This window comes from Siphateles boraxobius, unplaced genomic scaffold, assembly GCF_051911475.1.
Source record: "Siphateles boraxobius isolate OS27281-9 unplaced genomic scaffold, OSU_SipBor_1 16, whole genome shotgun sequence".
In the NCBI taxonomy this organism is placed as follows: domain Eukaryota; kingdom Metazoa; phylum Chordata; class Actinopteri; order Cypriniformes; family Leuciscidae; genus Siphateles; species Siphateles boraxobius.
Window position 1 is genome coordinate 4,573,192 of NW_027508766.1, and position 25,616 is coordinate 4,598,807.

The 25,616-nt window shown below is 38.1% G+C and overlaps 2 protein-coding genes across 8 annotated transcripts in view; one reads left to right on the top strand and one right to left on the bottom strand.

Moving 5' to 3' along the window:
* Positions 1-22,176, top strand: part of dpf2 (double PHD fingers 2) — a 44,477-nt gene extending 22,301 nt beyond the window's left edge. For 2 of the 7 annotated variants that reach the window (XM_077231198.1, XM_077231199.1), the window contains 10 exons: positions 6,310-6,470; positions 9,560-9,667; positions 9,879-10,057; positions 10,172-10,264; positions 13,149-13,233; positions 17,317-17,454; positions 17,825-17,956; positions 18,049-18,161; positions 18,836-18,917; positions 19,364-22,176. In XM_077231198.1, coding sequence (XP_077087313.1) covers positions 6,310-6,470; positions 9,560-9,667; positions 9,879-10,057; positions 10,172-10,264; positions 13,149-13,233; positions 17,317-17,454; positions 17,825-17,956; positions 18,049-18,161; positions 18,836-18,917; positions 19,364-19,446 — 1,174 coding nt within the window. In that variant the 3' untranslated portion in view covers positions 19,447-22,176. Of the gene's footprint in view, positions 1-5,742; positions 6,228-6,309; positions 6,471-9,559; positions 9,668-9,878; positions 10,058-10,171; positions 10,265-13,148; positions 13,234-13,726; positions 13,769-17,316; positions 17,455-17,824; positions 17,957-18,048; positions 18,162-18,835; positions 18,918-19,363 lie in introns of those variants that run through there. The other 5 variants (XM_077231193.1, XM_077231195.1, XM_077231194.1 and 2 more) reach the window with 5 other exon arrangements.
* Positions 22,177-22,786: 610 nt separating this feature from the next.
* On the bottom strand, positions 22,787-24,390 carry chrm1b (cholinergic receptor, muscarinic 1b). Its single transcript, XM_077231192.1, has one exon. It carries the CDS (start codon positions 24,388-24,390, stop codon positions 22,912-22,914), a length of 1,479 nt encoding a protein of 492 aa, XP_077087307.1. The 3' UTR covers positions 22,787-22,911.
* Between the last annotated feature and the right edge of the window lie 1,226 nt (positions 24,391-25,616).

Below are 25,616 nucleotides of genomic sequence, written 5' to 3' on the forward strand. Positions count from 1 at the left end.
GATACAGCACTCTGGGAACAGCCTATTTGTTCAGAAATTTCTTTCTGTGTCTTACCCTCTTGCTTGAGGGTGTCAATGATGGCCTTCTGGACAGCAGTCAGGTCAGCAGTCTTACCCATGATTGCGGTTTTGAGTAATGAAACAGGCTGGGAGTTTTTAAAATCCTCAGGAATCTTTTGCAGGTGTTTAGAGTTAATTAGTTGATTCAGATGATTAGGTTAATAGCTCGTTTAGAGACCCTTTTCATGATATGCTAATTTTTTGAGATAGGAATTTTGGGTTTTCATGAGCTGTATGCCAAAATCATCAGTATTAGAACAATAAAAGACCTGAAATATTTCAGTTGGTGTGCAATGAATCTAAAATATATGAAAGTTTAATTTTTATCATTGCATTATGGAAAATAATGAACTTTATCACAATATGCAAATTTTGAGAAGGACCTGTAGATGTAGTGATTGTGAATCGTTGTAATTTAGGAATAAGATCGCATGGTGTTTGAATCGAGATCGTGGTCTGTTAAAGATTTACCGTGCTGCCCTAGCACGTGAATACTTTCACAGCATTCATGGCTGGTTATGATTATAAGTTTCTAGTTATTTTTCAATGTGGCGCTCATCCAATTTGAAACTGGACTTTTAACATTTTAGCAGGTTGATAGGTGAATAGGCAGTCATTTGCTGTTATCTAGGATGAAGCATTAATGTTTACACTACCAATTCAGTGCGGTCACATTTCTGATTCATTGGTTCACAAAACACTGGACCCCATTTACACCTGTATTTAAAGGTACAATATGTAGGATTTTTGCAGTAAAATATCCCAAAACCACTAGGCCAATGTTATATATTTTGTTTAGATGATTACTTACAATATCCCAAATGTTTCAAACAATTTGTAAATCGTGAGAAAATTGCGATTTTAAACAAGGAAACGGGACGTGTGAGCAGGGGTGAGGAGTCACCAGTCAATGACGCCATATCAGCGTTACCCTCGGTTTCCGCCAGGTTTGACCTCGTACTGCCATAGTAACTATGGCGACAGACGTTGACAACTGGCCTGTTATGCCTAGCAGGACGCTCACACTGTTGTTTTGTTCAAACATTTTGGACCATGGCAAGCAGACTTGCCAAAAGACAAAAAGAGGACTAAAACGAAGATCAACATCTTTCGAGATGCCGAGAGCTCCACGTCTGTGACTAACTTCGACTTGACAGACACGAGTGTTGCATGTACTTTTAGACAGGTGAGCAAATGTACATGAAACAAATGTTATCAATAGGGATGCACGATATTGGATTTTGGCCGATATTCGATATGCCGATATTTTCAAACTCATTTTGGCCGATACCGATACTGATACCGATATATATACACATTTTTCCCCTAATATAAATTTTGATTTTACTGAAGAGAAATCAAATCAAAGTCTCTCTCCTGTACTACCTTTACCTTATTACACTCATGTGTTGTAGATAAGGCAACACACAAGACAAACAACATTTGATTCTACCATAAATATATCATTTTACAAATGTAGAGAGACATTCACCCCTGAAAAATAGATAAATTATTTCACTTAGAATGAATGAAGAGAATAAATGATATGCCTGTGCCACATTTTATTTTTAAGTTCAGACTTCAAACTTCAGTCCTTAGGAGTAAAATAAATAAAAATACATTTTTAAATAAAAAAAATGTAGCCATCATCTCCTACTTGAACAGGTCTGCCAAATGCTTCCCATGCATTGGTCAAGTGCACAAAAAAAGCAGCTGTCCAGACCTACTCTTCAGACCCTCTTTAAAATATAATCAAACTTAAAACCAAGCTACATATATTATCTTGTAAACCACAGACAGTCCTGTAACAACTCAGTGACAAACAGTGTGCTCTGTATTGCAAAAAAACTACAAGGACATTTTATCCTTCACTTGAACTTGAGTCGTACAAACCTTTTCAGTCCAACTAACTAGGTTGACAACTTCAGCTGACCAGTAGGCTTCTGTTCAGCTATTTTTTTAATACCAGAGGTAGATTTTTCTTCACAAAAATGAGCACCTCTGCTTTTTCACCGTCCATTCGATTTCTCTTTTCGTGTATCACATCAGAGGCAACGCTAAACAGCCGTTCACTGTCAACACTTGTGCAGGGCGCACACAGGTACTTGCGTGCAGCAGAAGCGAGGGCAGGGAAACGGGCCTTGTTGCATTTCCAGTACTCCAATGGACTGTCGTTCCTGGGAATTGTGGGTTCGGCCAGGTATGAGGCGACCTATGAAGTAACAGAATAATTACTGAATCACTTACTGATTTTTTTTACTTTATGCTTTTTAGGCATTAACAGAGCACTTGTTTTATATTTATTTTTATTTTTATTTCAGAAATCAAACTATTTATTAGTTGCAAGTTTATTATTAATACACAGGCCGCATTATGATAAATAGGCTATTATGTATGTTATGACATTGCAGAATAATAATCGAGAAAGTTACATTATTAATTAGGATGCTTTCGGTCCTAAAGTGAAATATTCTAAAAATAAAATAAAAAATAAAATAAAAACTACATTTGTGCATGTTTGATGCTTACCTGTGATGCGGCCTCGGTCTTGTCTTGCTCCTCAAAAATGACATTTTCCTCCAGAATTTCTTCATACCCAGCAGTGATCCTGTTCGGGTCCTCTTCTCTGGGGGATCCTCTGTGCAACAGGTCGCGAGCATTCTTTTTTTCCACGTCAAAAAAATACCTGTCTTTGTAGCGGGCATCAAGCATGGTTGCAACCGAATAAAGTGCCTCACACTGCACACCGTTGAAGCGATGATTGACGGCTTCCAGCAGGGTAGTTTTGGTGGTCTGCACGCCTCTGTCCATGTCACTCAGCCGGCCAAGCAGTCGTGTCAGTGCCACAACTGCGGGGATCACATCAGCAGCAGAGGCCTCTGCAGAACTTATATCTCTGGTCAGCTGCTCAAAGGGGGCGAGAAGTGTTATCATATTTTCTTGAATCCCCCACTGATTTGCCGTCAAAGTTGCAGGAAGCTCGAAATCAGCGGCGTAAGCACCTAGTGCCCTCTTCTGCTCGACCAAGCTTCGCATCATATAAAATGTCGAATTCCATCTGGTAGCGACGTCTTGTTGAAGTCGTTTTGCCGACATTCCGAGCTCTTTCTGTACATCCCCCAGCCGACTGTATGCCAGCTGGGAGTGCTTGAAATGTCCAACTATTCTCCTCCCCACCGCCACAACATCCGCCACGCTGCGCTGAGACACGACACCTTCATGCACTGCCAGTTGCATCGTGTGTGCCATGCACGGTAGACTTGCCACACCAAACTCCACCATAGCTTTAGCCATGTTACGGGCATTGTCACGTAGCACGACATGCACGCGTTCTCTTTCTATTTTCCATTTCCGTTACATATTATCAAACGTGGATGCAATTGCAGCTGCTGTGTGAGAACCGGAGAATTGCTGCGAGTGTAGGACAGCTTTTTTAATGGTGAAGTCTTCGTCTATCCACTGGGCAGTGAGGCTCAACATGCTAATAGGTAGGGATGGCCCGATACCGATACTGGCATCGGGGATCGGGTCGATACTGGCCTCATATACTCGTACTCGTACTCATAAAAATTCGCCGATACCACGCCCCGATACCACGTACATTTTGCGAAACGAAACTGGCCGCCGCGAGTGCTTTGTCGAGGTGAACTGAGGCATAGGGACGTGCACTCCCAACGCAAAAGAGTGCGGCGCGGCACTAGATCTGATGGCCGAGCGCGAGCGCGAGCGCGGGCGGTAATGCACTCACTCTGTGTGTGCGGGTTCCGGGAGAATAAAACGATTCGCGGGACTCCCGCAAACTAGAAATATCTATGAATACAACATATTAAAACTAATAGATTTTCATTCATCTGTTGCAGAAAAGCAAGAAGAACAACTAAAACAAAATAGAAACGATTTACAGGCCAGAGTTTCTATTCATAACATGTTTGCAGCGTTGAGCGATGTAGCCAATCACAGACATGTTTGTTGATTTCTTGAACGCAATGGCTAATCAGAAGCATTTAAGATAGACTCCCCTCACTGCTCAAAACTTTTTTGTTCAGTGCTGAATTCTCTATGCTGGCAAATCCTCTAATTATAACAAACAAAGTGTGGATATTATGAAAGATTCATTGTGCAGTCAGCTTCATTGATAATAACAGATGTGTGAGATCGCGATGAACTGTCAGCTTTTTAGGAATTAGACTATTAAGGGAGCGCACTTTGGGCGCATTCAGTCATGTCAGACCATGCACGCAGTAACTGCTTACTTTTATGTTAAATTAACAGTGGTTTGTGTGTTAATACATTTATTATTTTACTCATTATTATTTATTTTTAGACTTGTTAAAACAAGCAGAGAAGAAAATAAAAACAGTCTTCTAACCTGTGTTTTAAAATAGTCTTCTGTCTTCTTTTCTGGGAGCCTATAGTTACTTTTGCGGTAGAAATATCGGTATCAGTACTCGATATCGGCAAGTACACAAATGTAAATACTCGTATCGGTTTGAAAAAAAATGGTATCGGGCCATCCCTACTAATAGGACTCACGCTTGATGACCAAATGTCCGTGGTAAAGCTAATGTGACTAGCGCAGACAAGAAGCTTTTCAATGTGACTGGCAACCACACTCTGTAATTCAGGTAAGGCCACATCATAAAAGTAGCGCCGGCTAGGCATAACATACCGCGGCTCTAGGTGCATCATTAGCCTGCTGAAGCCAACGTCTTCCACCACGCTGAACGGCTGGTTATCAAGAGGAATAAATTCAATGATTTTTTTGTTAAGTTCTTTTACCTTTGGATGGTCGCTGCTGTATTTTCTAGCTTTGTCAAAGGACTGAAGTAGAGGATGCTGCTGATGGGTTTTTTTTGCCGGCGTTTTTCCCTCCTTTTCAAAAAGTCTTGGTGCTGCTCAGGATGACGGCTTTTAAGATGCGTAATCATGTTTGTAGTGTTGAACGAGTGTTGTTTTGCGCCTCCTCGCATTACTTGTGCTTTACAAGTACTGCAAATAGCAAGTTTGTTATCTGTTTCACAGATCTCGAAATATCTCCACACAGCTGACATGTTGCTGGCGCTCTACGTTCGCGGTCGTCATGTGCGCATAGTAAACCCGCCACCTTATCGGCAAGGCTCCTCGGCAGAAATATTAATAATCGGCCGATGCCGATGATGATCATTTTAAGCTTTTATCGGCCGATACCGATGTCGTGCCGATATCATCGTGCATCCCTAGTTATCAATGTTAATCAATGTTATTTAACAACATTCAACACACTCAAATGCCGTTTAGTGTGATAGTGTAACTGTTAGAGCAAGTGAAACAGCGCTGCGTTACCTCAAGTTTGATTTGTCTAATAAACTGACCCATGTGAGTATTAATTCAGCACTTGCGTGTAGTTCGGTAGAATGAAATGTCCTTATTCTTTTATATCCGCGGGACTTGCGTTGCGTGTGGTGCTGGTATACGTCTAGCAATCGAGCCCTGCTTTATACCACAGTCATGTTAAAACATTAATGTATTCACTCATCCATAAAAGATCCATCAGCTTGACGACAAGATCCATAATTCAGCTTGATGCGGAATTTACGTCATCAGTACACGCCTTTGTTATTGTAAGAGGTTAGCGACCCCTGCTGGCGAAAAATCCTTGCATATTGTACCTTTAATGCTGTCCACAATGTGGATCTTTTTAGCAACGTTGTCCGAGTTGCTGGTTTGTGGAATATGAATCCCCTTTGAGCAAGTGACTTTTGAAGCTGTAGCTCGGTGTTTTGGTGTCTTGGAGGCAGGCAATCATCCCAGGGCTGTTTTGTTGTCTGGACTCTAATCCCCTCAGAGCTCTTAGTTCTAACACAGCAAAGCTTTAAGCTTTTGTTTCATCCTCTGTGACATCAACGCCCGTCTGTGCTCTAATCTCACAGGCTTTAGCTGGCCTGTGCTCTCTCTCCGGGGCTCTTAGCGGTTGCTGGGGTGACGGGCGGGATCGGCACCTGCTAAGTGGCTCGAGTGAGAGAGTTACAATGACTGGGCTGCATGCCTGCAAGACCTCCCGCTGCATACAAACACTCACGGGCGGGTAAGCTGAACAGGGTTGAGCTGGTTTCATGGTGGCAGTGCTAGGGTTTGTGTTGACGCACTATCGCTTTTGCCCAACAGAAGATGGTTTCTCTAGACTCTGTGTGAGTTTCAGAAAGCACCTCTGGTTAAACTTAGTTTTGATTCAAGCTGTTCCATTTATTGTCTCTCTTGCTCTGTCTGAAGGCTGGGGGAGCAGTATTACAGGGACGCTATGGAGCAGTGTCACAACTATAATGCCCGTCTGTGCGCAGAGAGGAGCGTGAGGATGCCTTTCCTCGACTCTCAGACAGGTGTTGCCCAGAGCAACTGCTACTTCTGGATGGAGAAACGACACAGAGGACCAGGTGGGACACACTCGGTCACACTGATTAGTTTACAGAACAGGTTTTCTTTTCTTTTCTCTGCATTTTCAGTAGTTGTCAAAATACCAAAATGAATTGATACCAAAACCAGTGAAATGTCATAAGTGTTGGATATAGGCCTAAATGTTAATATCACTGGAATAAAAAACTAAAATTTATATATATATATATATATATATATATATATATATATATATATGTGTGTGTGTGTGTATATATATATATATATATATATATATATATATATATATATATATATATATATAGGCTATATATGGACAGACTGAAAAAACTGACAAACATCCGGTTTCTTTCTCAACTGTTCACTTATGACATAACCGAGAGAATACTTGCCGAGACGGGTATTTGGACGGTTATTTTGACATAATTTTGTGGGTATGTGTCCGTTCAAGGGCAAGGAAATGCGAAAAAGGAATCAATTCAGTGTTTAAGCACTATCTGAAACGCGCCTCTCTCTCTTTCTCTGTACGTGCGCGCGAGTCCCGATTTTCTCCTCTTCTTCTGCGTTTAAAATGTGTAAATCGGCAAGACAAAACAGAAAACATCCAAATTAGTGCTGGGCGGTTTGACCATAAATTTATCACGTTTTTTTTTTCAAAATTATGCCGGTTTTCCGGTTTATGACGTTTTTTTTTTTTCATGCATAATCAGGTGTTCAAAGCATTTTCTACTGTTTCGAGAGAGGAATTACTGTAGTAAATTGACTTATCCTATTTTACTGTCATTAGTGAATATTGTAGAATAGAATAGCGCCCAGTATAACCTAAAATTTTTATTTCTTAACGTTCTAATAACGTTCTTATAACCAGGAAATAACGTTAATACAACGTTTATATAACAGGAGAATTGTACGTTCTAATGACGTTTGAATGATGTTCTTATAACCAAGCAAGAACGTTAATACAACGTTTATATAACGGGAGAATTGAACGTTCTAATGACGTTTGAATGATGTTCTTATAACCAAGCAAGAACGTTAATACAACGTTTATATAACGGGAGAATTGAACGTTCTTATAACGTTTTGAATAAAGTTCTTATAACCAAGAAATAACGTTAATAGAACGTCTAAAAAACTGGACATTTTGATTGTCCCTAGAACATTCAGAAATAACGTTAACGTTTTTATAACTTAATGGGAACGTTATGAAAACGTTCTTATAACCTAAAATTGTTAGCTGGGGGAGAGGAGAGATTCGCGATTACACTGAACACGTTTTAAGTGCAGGATTCTCTGAGCAAGCCCTGAGAAAATAGACCTATTTTAACAAGAGCAGCGTGTATCTGAGAGCGCGGCACATTATATTCCGCGCGCGAGCAGAGAGATTCGCGCTCGCGCATTATATTAATGTACTTTCGCTCTACAATAATGCGCTCAGCATCCATCGTCCATGTAACGTAACAGAGCACTGCTGTTTGTTTACCCTCACTCGTCGCTGCTTAGAAGTGCAACATTGTAAAGGGTCCGTCTGAAACAGTGTCGCGCAGCGTAACGTTTGTTCCGAATGTTGTGTAATTAAATACACCGGTATGGCGGTTTATTCAAAATCAATATCATGACGAAAATATAAACCGGTTTTCGGTTTGAACCGGTTTACCGCCAGCACTAATCCAAATTCTAAACTTTTAATTCTATGGTGGTTAAATTTAATTTTAAACATTAATCTGTGAATCACATGCGTGCCGAACCATGGGGCCTGGTCCGTACGGATCAACTGTGATCTGTTGCACTCATCATTCTCTCGTGTTTTGTTACAAATCCTCCCCTCACGTGTCGAAATGACGCGAAGCCCTAAAATTATACTTACTTTTTTTTGTCCAGAAAAGCTTATTTTATTTCATTTTGATAATATTTTTCTATTTTTTAATGCAATTTTTTGGGGAGATTTTCTTGTTGTTTTTTATTTTAATTACCTTTAAATTCCTAGATTTGATAAATACATAATAAATAAATAAATGTTAATTTAGAAATTCAAGCACATTCCTCACATTATTTCAACTTAAACTCAAAATAACTCACAGTTTCATGCATAACTTTTAATTCAGCTCAAAATATCTTTCATTGGGTGTCTTTGCCGACCTCTTGTGGAAAAAAATAGTTCTTCAGTATGCATTTCAGATACACATGTATACATTATAAAGTCATTTTTTGGTAAAGTTTTAGCATTTCTAGTTTGAATTGAGCATTTTTAGGGTTTTTCTATATGTACTGAAGCATTCCTCGCATTCCAATCATTCCTATGGGGGTCAAATTGACCCACAAGGGAAGGATTTGTTACTTTTTTAAATGTCAACAACAAAAGTTCTGGGGTCTTGGACCCCTCCGATGAACACTAAATGTAAAGAAAAAAAAATTCAAAAATGATTTCTTGGTCAAAATGACCCGAGGGAAGGAAGAGGGTTTAAACATCCAAACCAATTTTTTTGTATAGCACGTTTAAAAACAACTGGTGTTGACCTAAGTGCTTTACAAAAGCCAAGGAAACAAAAAATAAGATAGAAAACATATAAAACAGTAAAGCAAATTAAAGAAGAATAAAAATGAAAAACATATGGACTAAGATAAAAAAAAAAGATAATCCATATATATTGAAAGCAATTGAAAAAAGATACATTTTCAAAGTGGATTTAAAAATTGACAAAGTTTGGGCGGATCTGATGTAAGCCGGTAGGCTATTCCATAACTTGGGGCTGATGACCGGAAACGCACGATCACCCCTATTTTTAAGTCTAGTTTTAGGAACAGATAGTAGATCCGAGTCCCCCGATCTGAGTGATCTTGACTGTGTGGGCGGATGTAGTAGTTCAGATAGGTACTGTGGAGCCTGGTTCTGCAAAGACTTAAAAAAAAAAAAAAAACTTTAAAATCAATTCTGTATTTAACCGGTAGCCAATGAAACGAGATCAAAACCGATTTAATGTGTTCACTTTTACGCTTCCCTTTGAGAAGCCGTTCTGCAGCATTTTTTGACTAATTGCAAGTGTGTGATACATATCTGAGGGGCACCAATTTATAGCATTTTATCTTTTTCATCTCACTCTCACCAAAGGTGTTGCCCCAGGTCAGTTGTATACTTATCCAGCACGTCGCTGGAGAAAGAAGAGGAGAGCTCTCCCTCCAGAGGACCTTCGTCTAGCATTCCCATCTCTAAAGCCCGGTATGCAGCCACTCTCTTCCTCTGTGAGAGACTGTGTTAATAACAGTGAAGAATGTTTGTAATTCCCTGTGTGTAGCCCGTTCATAGATTTGTTTCTAGGTATTTATGTGTTTCAATTTCATGTCATTTAGATTTCTGTATGTTTTGGTGATATTTCTATCCATCTCTGTGCAGTTGCCTATGGATGTGAATGTGCGTGTGTATGTTTCAGAGCTGGATCTGGGGCTTAAGAAGGAAGTTTTCTCCAGTGATGGAAGCAGCTTAGAGGCTCTTTTGAAAGGAGAGCCACTGGATAAAAGGTCAGGGTTGGAGCTCCGCACAGGGGAGGAGGAGCCCAGCTCTACAGAGCTCTCCACCGGGGCATTAAACCCCAGCAGCAGGGTCCGGAAGGTACTGAGAACAAGTGATAATTTGGATTTAGGGTGTCTCACTTTTTTTGTTGAAATCTCACCTTGCTTGGTTATTCTGTATGATTTATTTTCACCATTTTGTGTGTGTGTGTAGAGAATTTTGGAGCCAGATGATTTTCTAGATGATCTTGACGATGAAGATTATGAGGAAGATACTCCGAAGAGAAGGGGAAAAGGCAAGGGAAAGGTGAGCTCTTGATCTTCTAAACGTGTGCTTGTAAATGCTTGTAAATATCATATACACATACAAAGTCTATGTCAGGGATGGAGAACGTCTGTCCTAGAGGGCTGCTGTCCTGCAGAGTAAAGCTCCAACCCTGAAAATAACTGGGGTAACATTTCAGTTTCTGATGTGTTACTTCCAAAAGCACACTGCACGATGGATCGGCGACAGGAGGTTTCACACTGCATGGCTTTACAAAAGAAAGAATCGAGAAGTGATAAGGAAATAAAGTCAATAGGTCAGAAGTCAGATTGGATCAGAACTTTCACAATATTTATCCGGTTTCATCTGGTTGGGGGTCGGAGTCATCACGCCGGTATGGAGACGAGTTTGTTGAGGTGTCCATGAGGCCTTCACAGGGCTGATGAGGCTGGCACTTCAGGGATGCATTGTCGTCGTGTCCATGCGATGGTGGTTAATCAGATATGGATATGGCCTGGATCCGGCGGACTGTGGTAAACCTCGGGATAAACAGAGACTAATATTAGCAGACGCCATCCTTCTTATGATGTACCAAGTACATCAGGATTTATGGGAAGTGTTCCCGGTTCCAGCTGATCTAAACTATGCAGCCTAACATTGAATTATAGAAGTCTATAATGTGTTGCGTATGCTAAGCCAAAGAGATGTGTTTTTAGTCTAGATTTGAACTGACAGACTGTGTCTGCTTCCTGAACAATGTTAGGAAGATTGTTCCAAAGTTTTGGTGCTAAATAGGAAAAGGATCTACCGCCTCCAGCCTGCAGTCGATTTTGAAATTGTAGGTATTATCAACTGGCCAGAATTTTGAGATCGCAATAGACGTGAAGGACTTTATTGCGTATAATTCTGGTAAGAACTCTAGTGGCTGCATTTTGGACCAGCTGTAGTGTTATTAAACATGCAGTGCAACCACCCAGTAGAGCATTACAATAATCCAGCCTTGATGTACTGAACACATGAACTAATTGTTCTGCATTTTTACTTGAGAGCATATGACATAATTTAGATATATTTTTAAAATGAAAAAATGTTTTCAGAATTAAGTAGTAGGAAATTACTTGTCATCCATTTTTTTATATCAGCTATGCATTCCGTTAATTTTGTGGATTGGTAAGTTTTGTCAGGGCGTGAAGAAATATAGAGTTAGGTATCATCAGCATAATAGTGAAAACTAATGCCATGCTTCCTAATGATATATCCTAAGGGTAGCATGTACAGAGTGAACAGCAGCGGTCCTAGTACTGAGCCTTGTGGTACACACTACTGAACTTTTGACCGATAAGACATCTCTTCAATTACTGCTACAAACTGATAACGGTCAGATAAGTTTTTCAGCATCATTACTCCAGTCTTCAGTGTCACATGATCCTTCAGAAACCATTCTAATATGATGATTTGATGCTCAAGAAACATTTCTCATTATTATCAATGTTGGAAACAGTTATTTACATTTTTATTTCAGGATTCTTTGATGAATAGAAAGTTCAAAAAGAACAGCATTTATCTGAAATAGAATATTTTGTACCATTAAACACTACCGTTCAAAACTTTGGGGTCAGTAAGAATTTTTATTTTATTTTTTGGGGGAAATAAATAAAATAAATCAATACTTTCATTCATCAAGGAGAAATTAAATTGATCAAAAGTGACTGTAAAGACATTTATAATGTTACAAAAGATTCTATTTCAAATAAATGCTGTTGTTTTTAACTTTCTGTTCATCAAAATTGTACACAACTGTTTTCAACATTGATAATAATGAGAAATGTTTCTTGAGCATCAAATCATCACATTGGAATGATTTCTGAAGGATCATGTGACACTGAAGACTGGAGTAATGATGCTGAAAATTCAGCTTTGATCACAGGAATAAATTACACTTTACTATATACAGTATTCACATAGCAAACTTCTTACCGACCCCAAACTTTTAAACGGCAGTGTACATTTTGTCAGTTTAGATGATTTGACAAGTTTATAAAATTCACCCTCTCCTATAGCAATGAATGAATCGAATTTTTCGTCAGAGAGACTAGAATGCACTGTCTGATGCGATACTGTAGTAGATGGTTGCATAGTTATAATTTTTTCCCTGATATTTTCAATGTTGTAAGTAAAGAAGTTCCTAAAGCCATTACTGCTGTGCTGCTTGGAAACGTCTGGGCTTGAAGCCTTAATTGTCATCAGTTTAGCCACTGTTTCAAATAAACAACTAGGGTTTTGTCTATTTTCTTCTAATAGGGTAGAAAAATAAGCAGATCTAGCAGTTTTTAAGGCCTCTGTATGTAATCATGCTGTCTTTCCATGAAATGCGAAATACCTCTAGTTTTGTTTTCTTCCAGTTGCGCTCCAAAATACTGATATTCTGGTCTATAACTCCTCCCCGAACATCCCGCTGTCCTGTTTCTTGCTCTCTCATTGGCTGTAGGTCATCACCGATGTAGTTTTCAGTCAGAACACATTCACACAACAGGGTTTTAAATCGCCGACAGGTCCAGATATTTAGCATGCCAAATATCTAACGGGCGTCGGTGACTCTCTCAGACCTGTCTTTGATAATTCACCCTGCGTGATTGTCACTCGCGTGAACGAGCACCGATTTGCCTATGATTTCGGCATTTGTCGGCGATCTCACAGAAACCTGTCGGCGAACGAAAATCGGGCATAAAATCGTTCAGTGTGAACGATTTAGGGATAAGTGATCCTGAAGACATGTGATTACCTTTTTCAGGTGTGTTTGATTAGGGTTGTAACTAAACTCCACAGGACAGCGGCACTCCAGGACCAACGTTCCCCATCCCCTGGTCTATGTTAGGCAAAACACCTGTAAAAGGTTATAGTTATGATGATGATAATGGTTACACAGGGTCGTGGTGGTGTCAGCAGTGCTCGGAAGAAGTTGGAAGCAGCGGCAGCTTTGGAAGATCGGGACAGACCGTACGCCTGTGACAGTGAGTCATATATGGCATTCAGGGGAACCACATGACTCAACCTGCTGACCTCTCAGTGATCTCATCTGGAGATCGACTTCTCTTTGCTATAAAAAGGCTGAGCTGTACTGTATCTGGCACACTAAACTTGAGAATCATTTCACAATCAGCTCTTTCTTGTCTATTCATGAAAGCCAGAAGTACAAAAAAAATGCAAATTTTTTATTGAAAACATCTCAAAAAGCCTACTGTTCTTTATGCTTTGGTTTACCAATCGCACGTCTAGTCTGATTAAAGTAGTTTTCTTAATCTTGTAAACCAGAGGACAATTTATACTTGATGTCCAATGGATTTCCAGTTTCATGTTGTACTTTCGTAGTTCTGGTTCTCTTAAATGTGTCATGATACTGTGATGCAAATGTTCTTTGAGTTTATTTCTCCTGATTCTTGTTTTCAGTCTGAGTCTTTCTGTCTCTTCTTTCTCTCTTTTTTCTTTCTTTTTTCTCTCTTTCAGACACTTTCAAACAAAAGCATATTTCAAAATCTTCCGAAAGAGGTATATTGCTCTCTTTCTTTCTCTCTCTCTCTTTCCATCTAGTTCTCCTTCCCTGATTCTGTTTTTTCTTCTCCTTCCCCATCCGCTCATGTCTTGGTTTCTCCACTTTCTCTTTATTTTGTGTGCATTACAAACATGATTTGTACCTAACAAGAATGTTCTGAACTTTTTATTTGAAATTAGGGGTTATTTTTATTTTATTTTATTTATTTATTCATTTTAAGAAAAACTGCCAGAACAGCGTTAAGTGTGACAGCAGCTTCAGATGAAGACTTTTTCCACAGTTAATTTATTTCCCCCCCCCTAAACAAGCTGTACTGCCTCCGGGCTAGGTGAAATGTTCAGACACGTTCAAGCGGGTTTTTCTCGGCAGCATGACTCAATATAACTTTCCAGTTTTGAAAAGCACTTTATACTTACAGCAACTCTGTTACTAACAATTTATTTGCATGCATCTTATGATTCGGCATCAGCAGAGTCCTGCTGATACAATATTACACTACTGTTCAAAAGTTGTTGTTTTTTATAGAAGTCTCTTATGCTCATCAAGGCTGCATTTATTTGATCAAAAATGCAGTAAAATATCAACAATTTAAAATAACCGTTTTCAAAGTTAATATATTTTAAAATGTATTTTACAATGAAATCATTGTAATATGCTGACTTGATGCTTAAGAAACATTTCTTTTTATTTTCAATGTTGATACCAATGAGCCTTTATATCAAAAATAAATATTTCATAATGTAAAAGTCTCACTTTGATCAGTTTAATGCATCCTTGCTGAATAAAAGTATTTAAAAAAAAAAAAAGTAACTCGCTTTTGAACTGTAGTGTTATGTGGCATCGTGAGAGGTAGGGTATCACCAAAGTGTGGGTTGCTTCACAAATCGAGTCCAGGCAGAGATCAAGTCACTTTTTTTTTTTTTATAATCAACTCAAAACTCCAAAACGTTTTAACCAAAACACTCTTCCAGCTTCTCTTTATGCTCTCTAACAAAAACAGCCAGTCTCTTTGTTCACAGCTCATTAACAGCTTTTCTGCTTCACTCGCAACAGCTGTGTCCCCTCCGCTGAGGAACCTGGTAACTGTAGTCCGGGACCAGGTGGTCATCTTGGTTTGTAGTCCCCATGCTACAACCACCTAGATGGCACATACCTTACCTCTATGACATATCCTCTGACGATGCCACAGTGTATACATGTCTAGGTCGCAATAGAACATTATTGCAATTTGTTTGTTTAGTGTGTAGTTAGTCAACTGTGATACATTACGATCTTTTACTCGTGCGTTTCTCTTTTATATGCATTAGGCTTCGGTACTTTGCACAATTATATTCTCAGCTTATTCTGAATTTTGGCTGGGAAAAAAATGCATAAAATTGATTCTACTTTCTCCGTGTTACACACTTTCTCTGATTTCACTTTCTTTCTCCTTTTTCCCCAAAATATTTGTGGGAACTGGGGAAACCACAAACTTAAATTGGCTGTTCTTGTCACAAAAAAATATCACAATACTTTGAAATATGAAATATTCCATCCCCAGTTAATACTTGTTAAAAAGCCCCAGTTCAAAATTGTTTGACATGTAAATTGCTGCTTTTTATATAACCTCTATTATTCACCTCTTATTCTTCATTACTTGTTCTGTGTTGTCTCTGTGTTTTAGTTATTTTCATTGCTGCTTGTAAAACTCATCCTTCTCTTCACCTCGAGGTCGCTCCCTGTTTTTCTCATTCCTTTTCTGATTTAGATTCAAATAGTGCCTCTGTTTTTAAGTTGCTTAAGGATTGATCAATCCTATTTCCCCGAATGTGTGATGCTTACGGTTTTAAAGGAATAGTTCACACAAAAGTGAAAATTGTCATCATGCACTCACCATCATGTCGTTCAGACCAAATACCTTTCTAGTATGCAACAGTAAGGGTGTTGTCTAAAGCTGTGGTGCACACTGTACAATTTATAATAGTAATTTACGATTATTGCTTTTCAGAATGTACGAACATAATCCCAGTATAAGTCATGCCACACTATGGATCTCGGATGTCATTAATGTCAGACTGCATGCCAGTTCCGTAAGCAATAAGGTACGAGAGGCTGTGCTATATCGTAAATAAGTGCCTGCAATGCCCTTCAACCGTTACTTACTCACGATACAGCACAACCTGTTGTACCTTAATGCTTGCTTGACTGGTGTAGCAAAGAAAACTAAAATATATGCTGAATAAATTTATTTTTATTTTTTCTGAATAAAAATTTATTTATTTTAAAAATAAATATATATAAAAAAAATGAAGTGTGTCTGTGTGGAGCAAGCGGTGATTTGTTTGATTCGGCTCTCTTATTGGTTTTTGATTTGACTGTTCGGAAGAGAAGTAATGCTGCATGACTGCATTGACTTCTGACACTGCCAGAATTTAATTGTAAACTACAATCAGAGTAATCTGTTAGGATTTGCAAAATTTGTCTCCGATGGCAAAATTATGGCCAAAATCGTACAGTGTGAACATGGCTTAACAGAATGACCAAGCTGCTCTTCTTCATACAGTGAAATTGAATTTGGAGACCAATCGTGGTTGGTAACTATTTGCATCCACTGTATGGAAAAAGTCTACTTGGTTGTATGCAAGGAAATAAGTCCGCATTTTGGAACGACGTGGCTAAATAAATAACAGAATGATTATTTTGTGGTGAACTATCGCTGTTGTTTACAGGGTTCCTACGCAGGAAAAGTATGGAATTTGAGTCATTTCTAGGTCTGGAAAAGTATGGAAAAATATTTGTGTTTCCAGACTATTGGCACAATACAGTTTTCTAAAATATAAAATTAAGAAACTCTAAAAAATATATTATTCATGCATTGTTTTCATGGCAAAAGTTTAGTGATTGTTGAACACAATTGAATAAATTCAAGGCACACATTTTCATTTTGCAAGGCTCTGTCTTTTGATATAAGCGAGTCTATTTGGTACTTCACTAATCGAATGTGCATGTGCCACTCAAACCAGCAACAGATAAAGGAACAAATGTATCTGTAATTTGCTGTTTGGTGATCATTTAATATCAAACTGATGTGTCAGAGGTGAATATATGCAGGTTATAAAGTGTTTTCGGTTTCTTCTCATGCAAGTACATCACTTTGAGAAAACGAATGGAAAAAGAGGGAAATTAAGAATGTTTACAGATGACTGTACTATACCAAATGAAATCTGAAAATAATGTTCCATGATCCATTTATTTTAAATATGGTCTAAAAAAATCTATAGAAAGGTTTTTGAAATGGATAATTTGTAGGAACCCTGTGTTTAAGTGATCTTTTGAGTAAACATATTAACATTTGCCATGGTGCTGAAGAATGAGAATTAATGGTCGTGGAAGGATCTCTCAACTGTCCAGTAGCAAGCATGTGGGCATGATAATATAGGTCCATGCATGAGAGAGAGCTTTTGGTGTGAAGCAGTCATGCCCCATGTGCTGAAGTACTGATGATGTTTTGGTGCATATGACCACTGAGGGCACTTATAACTGTCATTTTGATCTCTGTGTGTAGTCTGTGGGAAGCGCTATAAGAACAGGCCAGGTCTCAGTTATCATTACGCCCACTCTCACTTGGCCGAGGAGGAGGGGGAGGAGAAAGATGAGATGGACTTTCGCGAACCAACTCCACCCCAACAGGACGAACCAAAGAGTAAGCAATTGATCATGCTTGTTGTTGTTGCACAGACTCTGGTAGCCAAATAAGCAGAGGCCATCGAACTTTGTGTCACTTGGGAGTGTCATGAAATATTTAAGTCAATATATAGCCAATAAAACCGATTATAGACACAAGTATTGACAGAATGGGTTTATTTTAAAACCTAGTGCGGTACCTTGCCTGCCATCTTAAATGGAATGCTCTACATAGGCAGCATCTCGTAGTCCCTTCTACAAGGCAGCTAACTAGGTTTTGAATAGATGTTTTAGCTCTAGGGACAGTGTTGGATTGTATAATTTTCAATGAACACTGATTGGTGTGTTTTGAAGTAATGTTGGGTGTTCTCTTTCTCTCTCTCGGGCAGCTCCAAAAAAGGGGCCAGACGGTTTAGCTCTGCCGAACAACTACTGTGATTTTTGTTTGGGAGATTCCAACCTGAACCAGAAAACTGGCCAATCAGAAGAGCTTGTTTCCTGCTCAGACTGTGGTCGTTCTGGTAAAACAAACAAACAAACACTCACAGTTTCTCCTGCTTGCTGCTTTTGATGTTCTTGACCAAATGATTATTAATCTGTTCTTCGTTCTCAGGCCACCCCTCATGTCTGCAGTTCACTCCAGTGATGATGGCTGCTGTGAAAACCTATCGCTGGCAGTGCATTGAATGCAAATGCTGTAACATATGTGGAACATCAGAAAATGATGTGAGTTTCTTTACCACTGTGTAGTAGGGGTGTAACAGATCATAGTTGACTTCAGTACCTGAATACTGTTAGACCTACCTGAAAAACTTAAAGCACTTTTTATTTGATTCATATCTTTGTTCTATTGTATTTGTCTATGCTTATAATTTTTTTTAATTTAAAAAGTTAGGCTAGTAACTTTTGCTGTGGTATCCAAGTACTCGGTGTTCTGTAAATAATAAATAGAAAGCAAAATAAAATGTGTTACACTTTTTATTGTTGCTCAGCTGTAATAAGCGATCCGATCCATGACTCAAAAACCATAATAAGATGTGAAGCATGAGGTTTGTGACCATTTTTGAGTTACAAATATGATCATATTTAACAAATAAATTTACTTAACCTCCTTAAAAGTGCACTATGTTACTTTTGGCACTCTAGCGGTTACGACACAAAGCTACTATGACGAGTAACGCAGCTACTGGGCTACTCCACAGTGGTCTAAAAAAGTCAGAATATAAACACTTATAGGTATACCGCAGTGATTCAGGATAAGACAAAACACGGTTTGGAAAAATGTATTCATGATGTACTCGCTAATATACATTTTGTACATTTTGAACACAAAAATTGTTCGCTCCCTCGGTTTATGATACCTATTTGGATTCTCAGTAATGTAGTATGCTTTTTCACAGGACCAGCTGTTGTTCTGTGATGATTGTGACCGAGGTTATCACATGTACTGCCTCTCGCCCCCCATGTCTGAACCTCCTGAAGGTAAAGCGACATGCACTAATGGCTCATACACTTATACACTGCCGTTCAATTTTGGACATTTATAATATTTCAGATGATTAATATTTCAAATAAACATCATCATAATAATAATAATAATAAGAAGAAGAAATGTTTCTCAAGCATCAAATCAGCATATTAGAATGATTTCTGAAGGATCATGTGCCACTCAAAGACGAGTTATGGCTGCTGAAAATACAGATTTATCACAGGAATACATTAGATGTTAAAATATGTTAAAACTTATTCGAAATTGTATTTAGTATTTTACAATAATAATGTTTTTGCTGTGTAAATGCAGCATAAGGGCCTTCTTTTTAAAAAAACAAACATTACCGACCATTCTTTTTTGAGTGGTAGTGTATGCTCAAAGCAAATAGAATTGACTTACATAGTGCTAAATCACAGATTTGTGCTTTGCTTTACAGGAAGTTGGAGTTGTCATCTGTGTTTGGCCCTCCTGAAAGAGAAGGCCTCCATATACCAGAATCAGAATGCTCCGCCCTCGTGATGGTCCTTTGGGAAAGACAGATCCTCGATCACATAGTTCCTTCCAAGATTTGTTTGTTTGATTTAAGCAAACAAAATAGGTTGAACAGAAAAGGGACAACCACCTCGCCCAGGCCCTCAGACACAAATAGCAGGAGAGAAAGAGAGAGGGAGTGAGAAAAAGAGTGTTCTCCTTCTCTTATTCCTCATTTACATCTCAACAGGTTTGATCTCAGTATGACTGTTAAACAGTTCCAAGTTTCAAACTACCCTTGCTCTTTGTTTTCAACTATTGGCCCCCCACAACAAACACAATACCGCCATACCAAACACAAACTTTCCTGACCCTTTCAGCAGTATATACTTGGAGGAAGTTACTATGAGAATATTATGACTCTGTTTCGGAGTTCCTGCTCATATTAGACCTGATACTTCCACCCGTTTCTGCAGACACTGTTTAACAGAAAACAAATAATAAAATGCATCTTAAATCTGCCAATATGAATATTGCATACTTCGCCATATCCAAAATACTCTGACAAGATGTGCTTATCTTGGAGAGGAATAGTTGAAACCAATCAGCATGCCAATGCTTGTTCATAATAAGCGGAAAAGAAACTATAATGTGTTTTTGTATATTTATATATTTGTATAGCATATAAAGGTGTGTTGTATTTAAGATCTTAAACAATAGAAATGGTTCATTATTATGATGGGACTTGCTTGGGGATTTTTTCCCCCTGTAATGAAACCGTCTGCATATGCCACTGAATCTAGTAGTCGGTGTGTGAGCTCTTTACTAACTAATGGGTTAATGGTGCAGGTAAAGGTAGTGATTTTAAATTATTTTTATATTGTCATTATTATTTTTAGTTGCTTTTTTTTAGGGTGCCCTTTAAGGTGTTCAGAAAGTAGTTAAAATTTTGTGAAAGATGGTTATTTAAGATGTCGGGTAAAGCAATGATTAAGAGAGGGCTGAAAAAGAAAGTCCAGTTTAAAAGAACGTCCAGAAAATATAATAATTGTTTGCAATTAATTGAGACTTAGTTAGAACAATGTTTTACAGACCACGCTGAAATCAGGTTGTCAAAGTTTATAGTTTGATAGATTCTACCAAGAATGTTCGATCCCTTTCCTGGTAATTCCGGAAGATTTGAACATTAAACATTTATGTAGTTTAAGGAAATACGAGGACAAGAAACTTTAATGCCATAATTATCATGTTTACTGTGATTACATTTCATAGATTACAGCCATACATATATTACATAGGCATTTTACTCATATATATTAATTTATCAGATTAAAATTAAATTGCCAATTGGTAGGAGTGAGCAAAGGTTCTTCTGGCACTCAAAAACAAAATAAGCTTTGCTTCTGGATGTCTACTGTTAACACATTTACAGAAATAATTTTTCTAGGGGAAAAAAAAAACATTTATACCCACAAACCACCACTGATGAATAGAGATGCCAGAAGGACTTTGGGAGTGTCACAGGCATGGTTATCTGTTAAATTGATTTCACTATTGTTTTACTGAAAGTTTACATTCAGTCCTTTAATCTGGGGTCTTTATTGGCGTCTTTATGGCATCAGATGTGTGTCGTTTAATCTAAATTTAAGAAAACTAGATAAAATAGTCGTCCCTTAAAGGGATGGCAAAAATGAAATTATCGTCATTACTCTTAAAACTGTATGTCCTTTTCTTCTGTAGAACATAACAGAAGATATTTCGAGGAATGTCTGAGTTTTGAGGACGATTGACTTTCATTGTGTGGACCAAAAAAAAAAACCACTACTTCCAAACATTCTTCAAAATATCTTTTGTGTTCCACAGAAGAAATTAAGTAATAAGCCAGGTTTGGAACAGCATGAGGGTGAGTAAATGATGACAGAATGTATTGGTTGAACTGTCCCTTTAACTTAAAGGATTGACTTCTAGTAGTGAAGGAAGGTTGTTCAAGTGACCCAGTGCTAAATTCAATACAACACAGATGTGCAAGTATGGTATTTTCTAAATTTGCCAGAGCCTAGTTGGACTTCCTAGAGTAAGCTGAGGCAGATATACAGCCTGCTTCAAATGTTCCCCTATTTTCCTGTCTTCTATTGCCATTTCGCAATCCAGCCAAAACTTCCTTTGTTTAAAGAATAAATCTAGAGCAGTGTATGCAGCTGGCTCTTTCAACCCTGTTCTTTGTAAATGTATACTGAATGAAGAAATGAATTGACCTGAGATGAGTTCTGTGTACTCTGTAAGTCTTCAGTTTCAATATAACGGCAGACCTCCATAAAGGTTTAGGCTTATATCAGGTGCTGATACATTAATTATTGCTCTTTCATAACATGTACAGGATCTTATCGTTGTTTTATTTTTCATTCTCAATTTAGTTACTGCATGTTTACCTTACATGGTTGTTTATTCATAACGCACAGCATTTAGCTTAAACTCACTCTGTTGTACTCTCACAGTGCAGGCATAGTAAAGGATTATGGGATATTTGATAATTTAGCTTTATGGTATCAGTCAACTAACTATTATTAAAATATAACAAATATAAATATAACAGTTTACCTGAAACTTTTCTAAAAAAGTGTTTATCTAGAGAGAAAGTGCCCATTTATTGTTTTGTTTTTTACCCCTTTTTTGTTGTTTGTTAGGTTGATTTTGGGGGACTCATTAATTTTGTTTTTGGTGTATGGTACACTTTTTAACTTTTTTTTTTCTAGAAAAATAAAACCTTCACAAACCATACGTTTTGTTTAGAGTATACTGTTCATCACTTATTGTTCGCTTGTTCAGTGTCTGTATTGTGGACATTTACATTCAATAGGTACACTACCTTTTTGATTTACAGAAATTAGCAGTGTCCATAGATAAAAATACATAGCTAAAAGTAATTAAATTGTAGAATTCCAGAAGTTTGGGGGATGAATTAGTTATAATTTTAGTCTTTTTAAGATTTTGTCTCTTTTTTTATTTTTATTAAACCCTTTAAGGCATCTTGAGGCCCTATGATTGAGAACCTTTGCTCTAAACCTATTTCTGTGTATTTATGAAAATATTTACCATTTACAAAAATTATATTCCATGCAAATTTTTTAAAAGTACCATTTAATAAGCACATTGAAAATGGCATCAAAATATTTTTTCAGTGGCTGCTGGATTTTTTTCTTCCATCGATACATAATACAATTACAAGTACTTTTTGTCTTTTGTAAATAAAGTACAATTACAGCTTTTGATGTATAGCCAAAGAGCTATGACCACCATGTTAAGTAATAACTTCTCATTAGTGTCTGACAAGATTCAAATAAAAGCAGAGACACACAAAAATTAAGTTATAAAAGTTGATTCAGGCCTATTCAGAGTTAAAACAAACCCTATTTTGTTTCTTAAACTATTGTCTGCCAATTGAAGCCCTGTATCCTGATCTTTGATCAATTAAAGGCACACATACCATGGAATGATAAATGGTAAAGTGAAAAATTACACTGTACAAGACTTATTCTGCCTCACAGAGGCATGGCGATTCCAGCTGTTTGTGTCCCACTTTCGTTTATCTCCACGCCGACAAAGTAGCAGAGCCTTGAAGGTGACCCGGAAAGACTCATTGCAGAGGGCATAGCACATGGGGTTGACAGTGCTGTTAACATAGCACAGCCAGTATCCCAACTGCCACAGTTTTTCAGGAACACAGTATGAAATAGAGGCTAAAACCATGATGTTGTATGGTGTCCATGTTAGGATGAAAGCCAACAAGATGGCGCTTAGCGTCCGGGCTGCTTTTTTTTCTTTAATGATCGCACTGATGCGATGTTTTGCTCTGAGCTGGTGGCAAATGCTTTGTTCTGACTTTCTAGGTGTTTTTAAGTGGAACTGTCTGGTGGGATGCTCAGCTGATGAGTTGAATTGTTCTTGCACACCCTTGGTATCCCCTGATCTACTTTGCAGGTCCTTCAACTTAATTGCTGCTGGATTGGAGGAAGGTGCTTTTGCCTTGTTGTTCTGCTCCTGTTCCTCGTCTGTGGAAGACGACAAGGTGCTATCATCCTCATCTCCAATGTTCCAGCTGCTGTTGCAACTCTCATGAGCTGACTTCTGCAAAATTGCTGCGGTTTTGTTTCTCGTTGTATTGAAACACCCAACTGACATTGCTTTGGCAAAGCCTTGTCCCTTTATGGAATTTTCTTCCTTTGAGTGACTCAAGTTGCTCTTGGTACTGGTTTGGTGCATTGATTGTTTGTCCAACCCATCCAGAACACCTGTAGTGCTTTTCACAGACCCAACTAGACTAGCAAGTCCTTTCGCTCTGTTCTCAATTTCCCAATAAATTTGCCAGTACAGAATGATCATGATGCTGACGGGTAGGTAGAATGCAGCGATGGCCGTACCGTATGTTAGTGGAGGTACCTTCAAGAACGGGATGGAACAGGTCTGAGCTTCAGCCCCCGATGGCCGTCCCATCACATGAGGCCAAAACAAGATAGCTGGCCCCCATAGCACAAACGATACCACCCATGCGACAGCAATCAATACCACTGCTGTCTTCGGAGTGCGCTTTGTTCGATAAGTCAGTGGTCGTGTGACTGAGAAATATCGGTCAAAGCTTATGACCAGCAGGTTCATTACTGAGGCGTTGCTCACTACGTAGTCAAGTGTCAACCACAGATCGCAAGCTAAATGTCCCAATGTCCAACGGCCCATGATTATGTATACAGCATATAGGTTCATTGACACCGTACCTAAGATCAAGTCCGCCACTGCTAGACTCAGAAGAAAGTAGTTACTGATAGTCTGTAGCTGACTGTTGACTCGGATGGAGATGACCACCAGGGAGTTGCCCAGGATGGTAATTAAGGAAAGAGGTCCAGTCACAAGCACAATCAGAACCACCTCCCACACCTGATGACCCCCGAGAGGGTCCGTGGTGAGGTTTGTTGCCAGAGAGCTGCAAGTGTGGTTCATGTTCACTGGGGAGATGCAACATCAGATCCTTGAAGGGCCAAATGCATTATTCAAGGGGCGAACTAGAAAGTTTTTCCTTCATTACTGATTGTGAACAACAGCACTCTGTTTTCAGGTAAAAAAAGACAGAAATGTATGTTTAGTTTTTAAAGCACCTTCAGTAAGTTCTCAGACCTGTTTAGATTGACTTTGATATAGCACTATAATTTTAATTGGTTCTCACTTAATCCTTCTCTTAAATATGTAGTTAATAACTAGTTTTACTGTTTACCAATGAACATTTTACACCTGAATCTTTACATTTTGCATTCCCTCCATTTTAGTACCAACATTTAGTGGTAAATATGTTAAATGATTAGGGCCAAAAGTCTTTTGCCCTCAAACTACATCATGATTTTTTTCTTCTTCAAATAACGTAAAGGTTTTCATTTACTTTATTTTCTCAGTGTATTATATATATAATGTGTTGTTTGGACTTATACATACACATTTGAGTTGACAATGTATGTATATGGCATATGAGCTATATAAGATGCCTGTTAATAACTTTTATGCCCATCTGTTCCAGAACATCATTCCATTTAACCCAATTTAGCAAAGCACAATGAAAAAAATGATTGAAAACTCTCAGTAATGTTGCTTCCTGCCTGCCGTGTTTACTTTAGTAGGAATTTAAGGACACTTTATAACATTATATTTTAATTGAAATAAAATGGATAATGATTCTAGTTTAGATAATTCTATTGTATAAAGTATAAAAAAACTGTCTTTACATTATTTGTTTTCAGATATTTATAAAGAGTTTTTAAACTACTTTGTCATGTTCAATAATGCAGAAATGATTGTTTGCTTTCTCCTTGAAGTCAAAAGAGCACAAATTAATTGGCTGTTTGGTTGTTTAAAATGTTTATTAGGCCTTCAAAACATTCCAGCTGTTTCATGGTGGTAAATTTGTTTTGCCATATAAAACATAAAGGTTAAATTTTAACTTTCTGAATGGCGAATGAGTATACAAGAACAGTTCCTCAGTTTCTTTTTGGATTCTCAAATCATCTCATTATTATATTAATTAGCTGGATACAGTCGTCTACATGGCTTTCCAGTGAATGTAAATACAGCAATAATTCCCTGTGTTTGACCTGAAAAACTCCTGAAAGTAAGTTTTTATGCATATGATAATTCAATTTAATGACAATGAAATGGTAACATAAGTAGTTGACAATATA

What these genes read in the sequence shown, in the direction of transcription:
- chrm1b (XM_077231192.1), bottom strand. Translation starts at nt 24,390, where the DNA reads ATGAACCACACTTGCAGCTCTCTGGCAACAAACCTCACCACGGACCCT.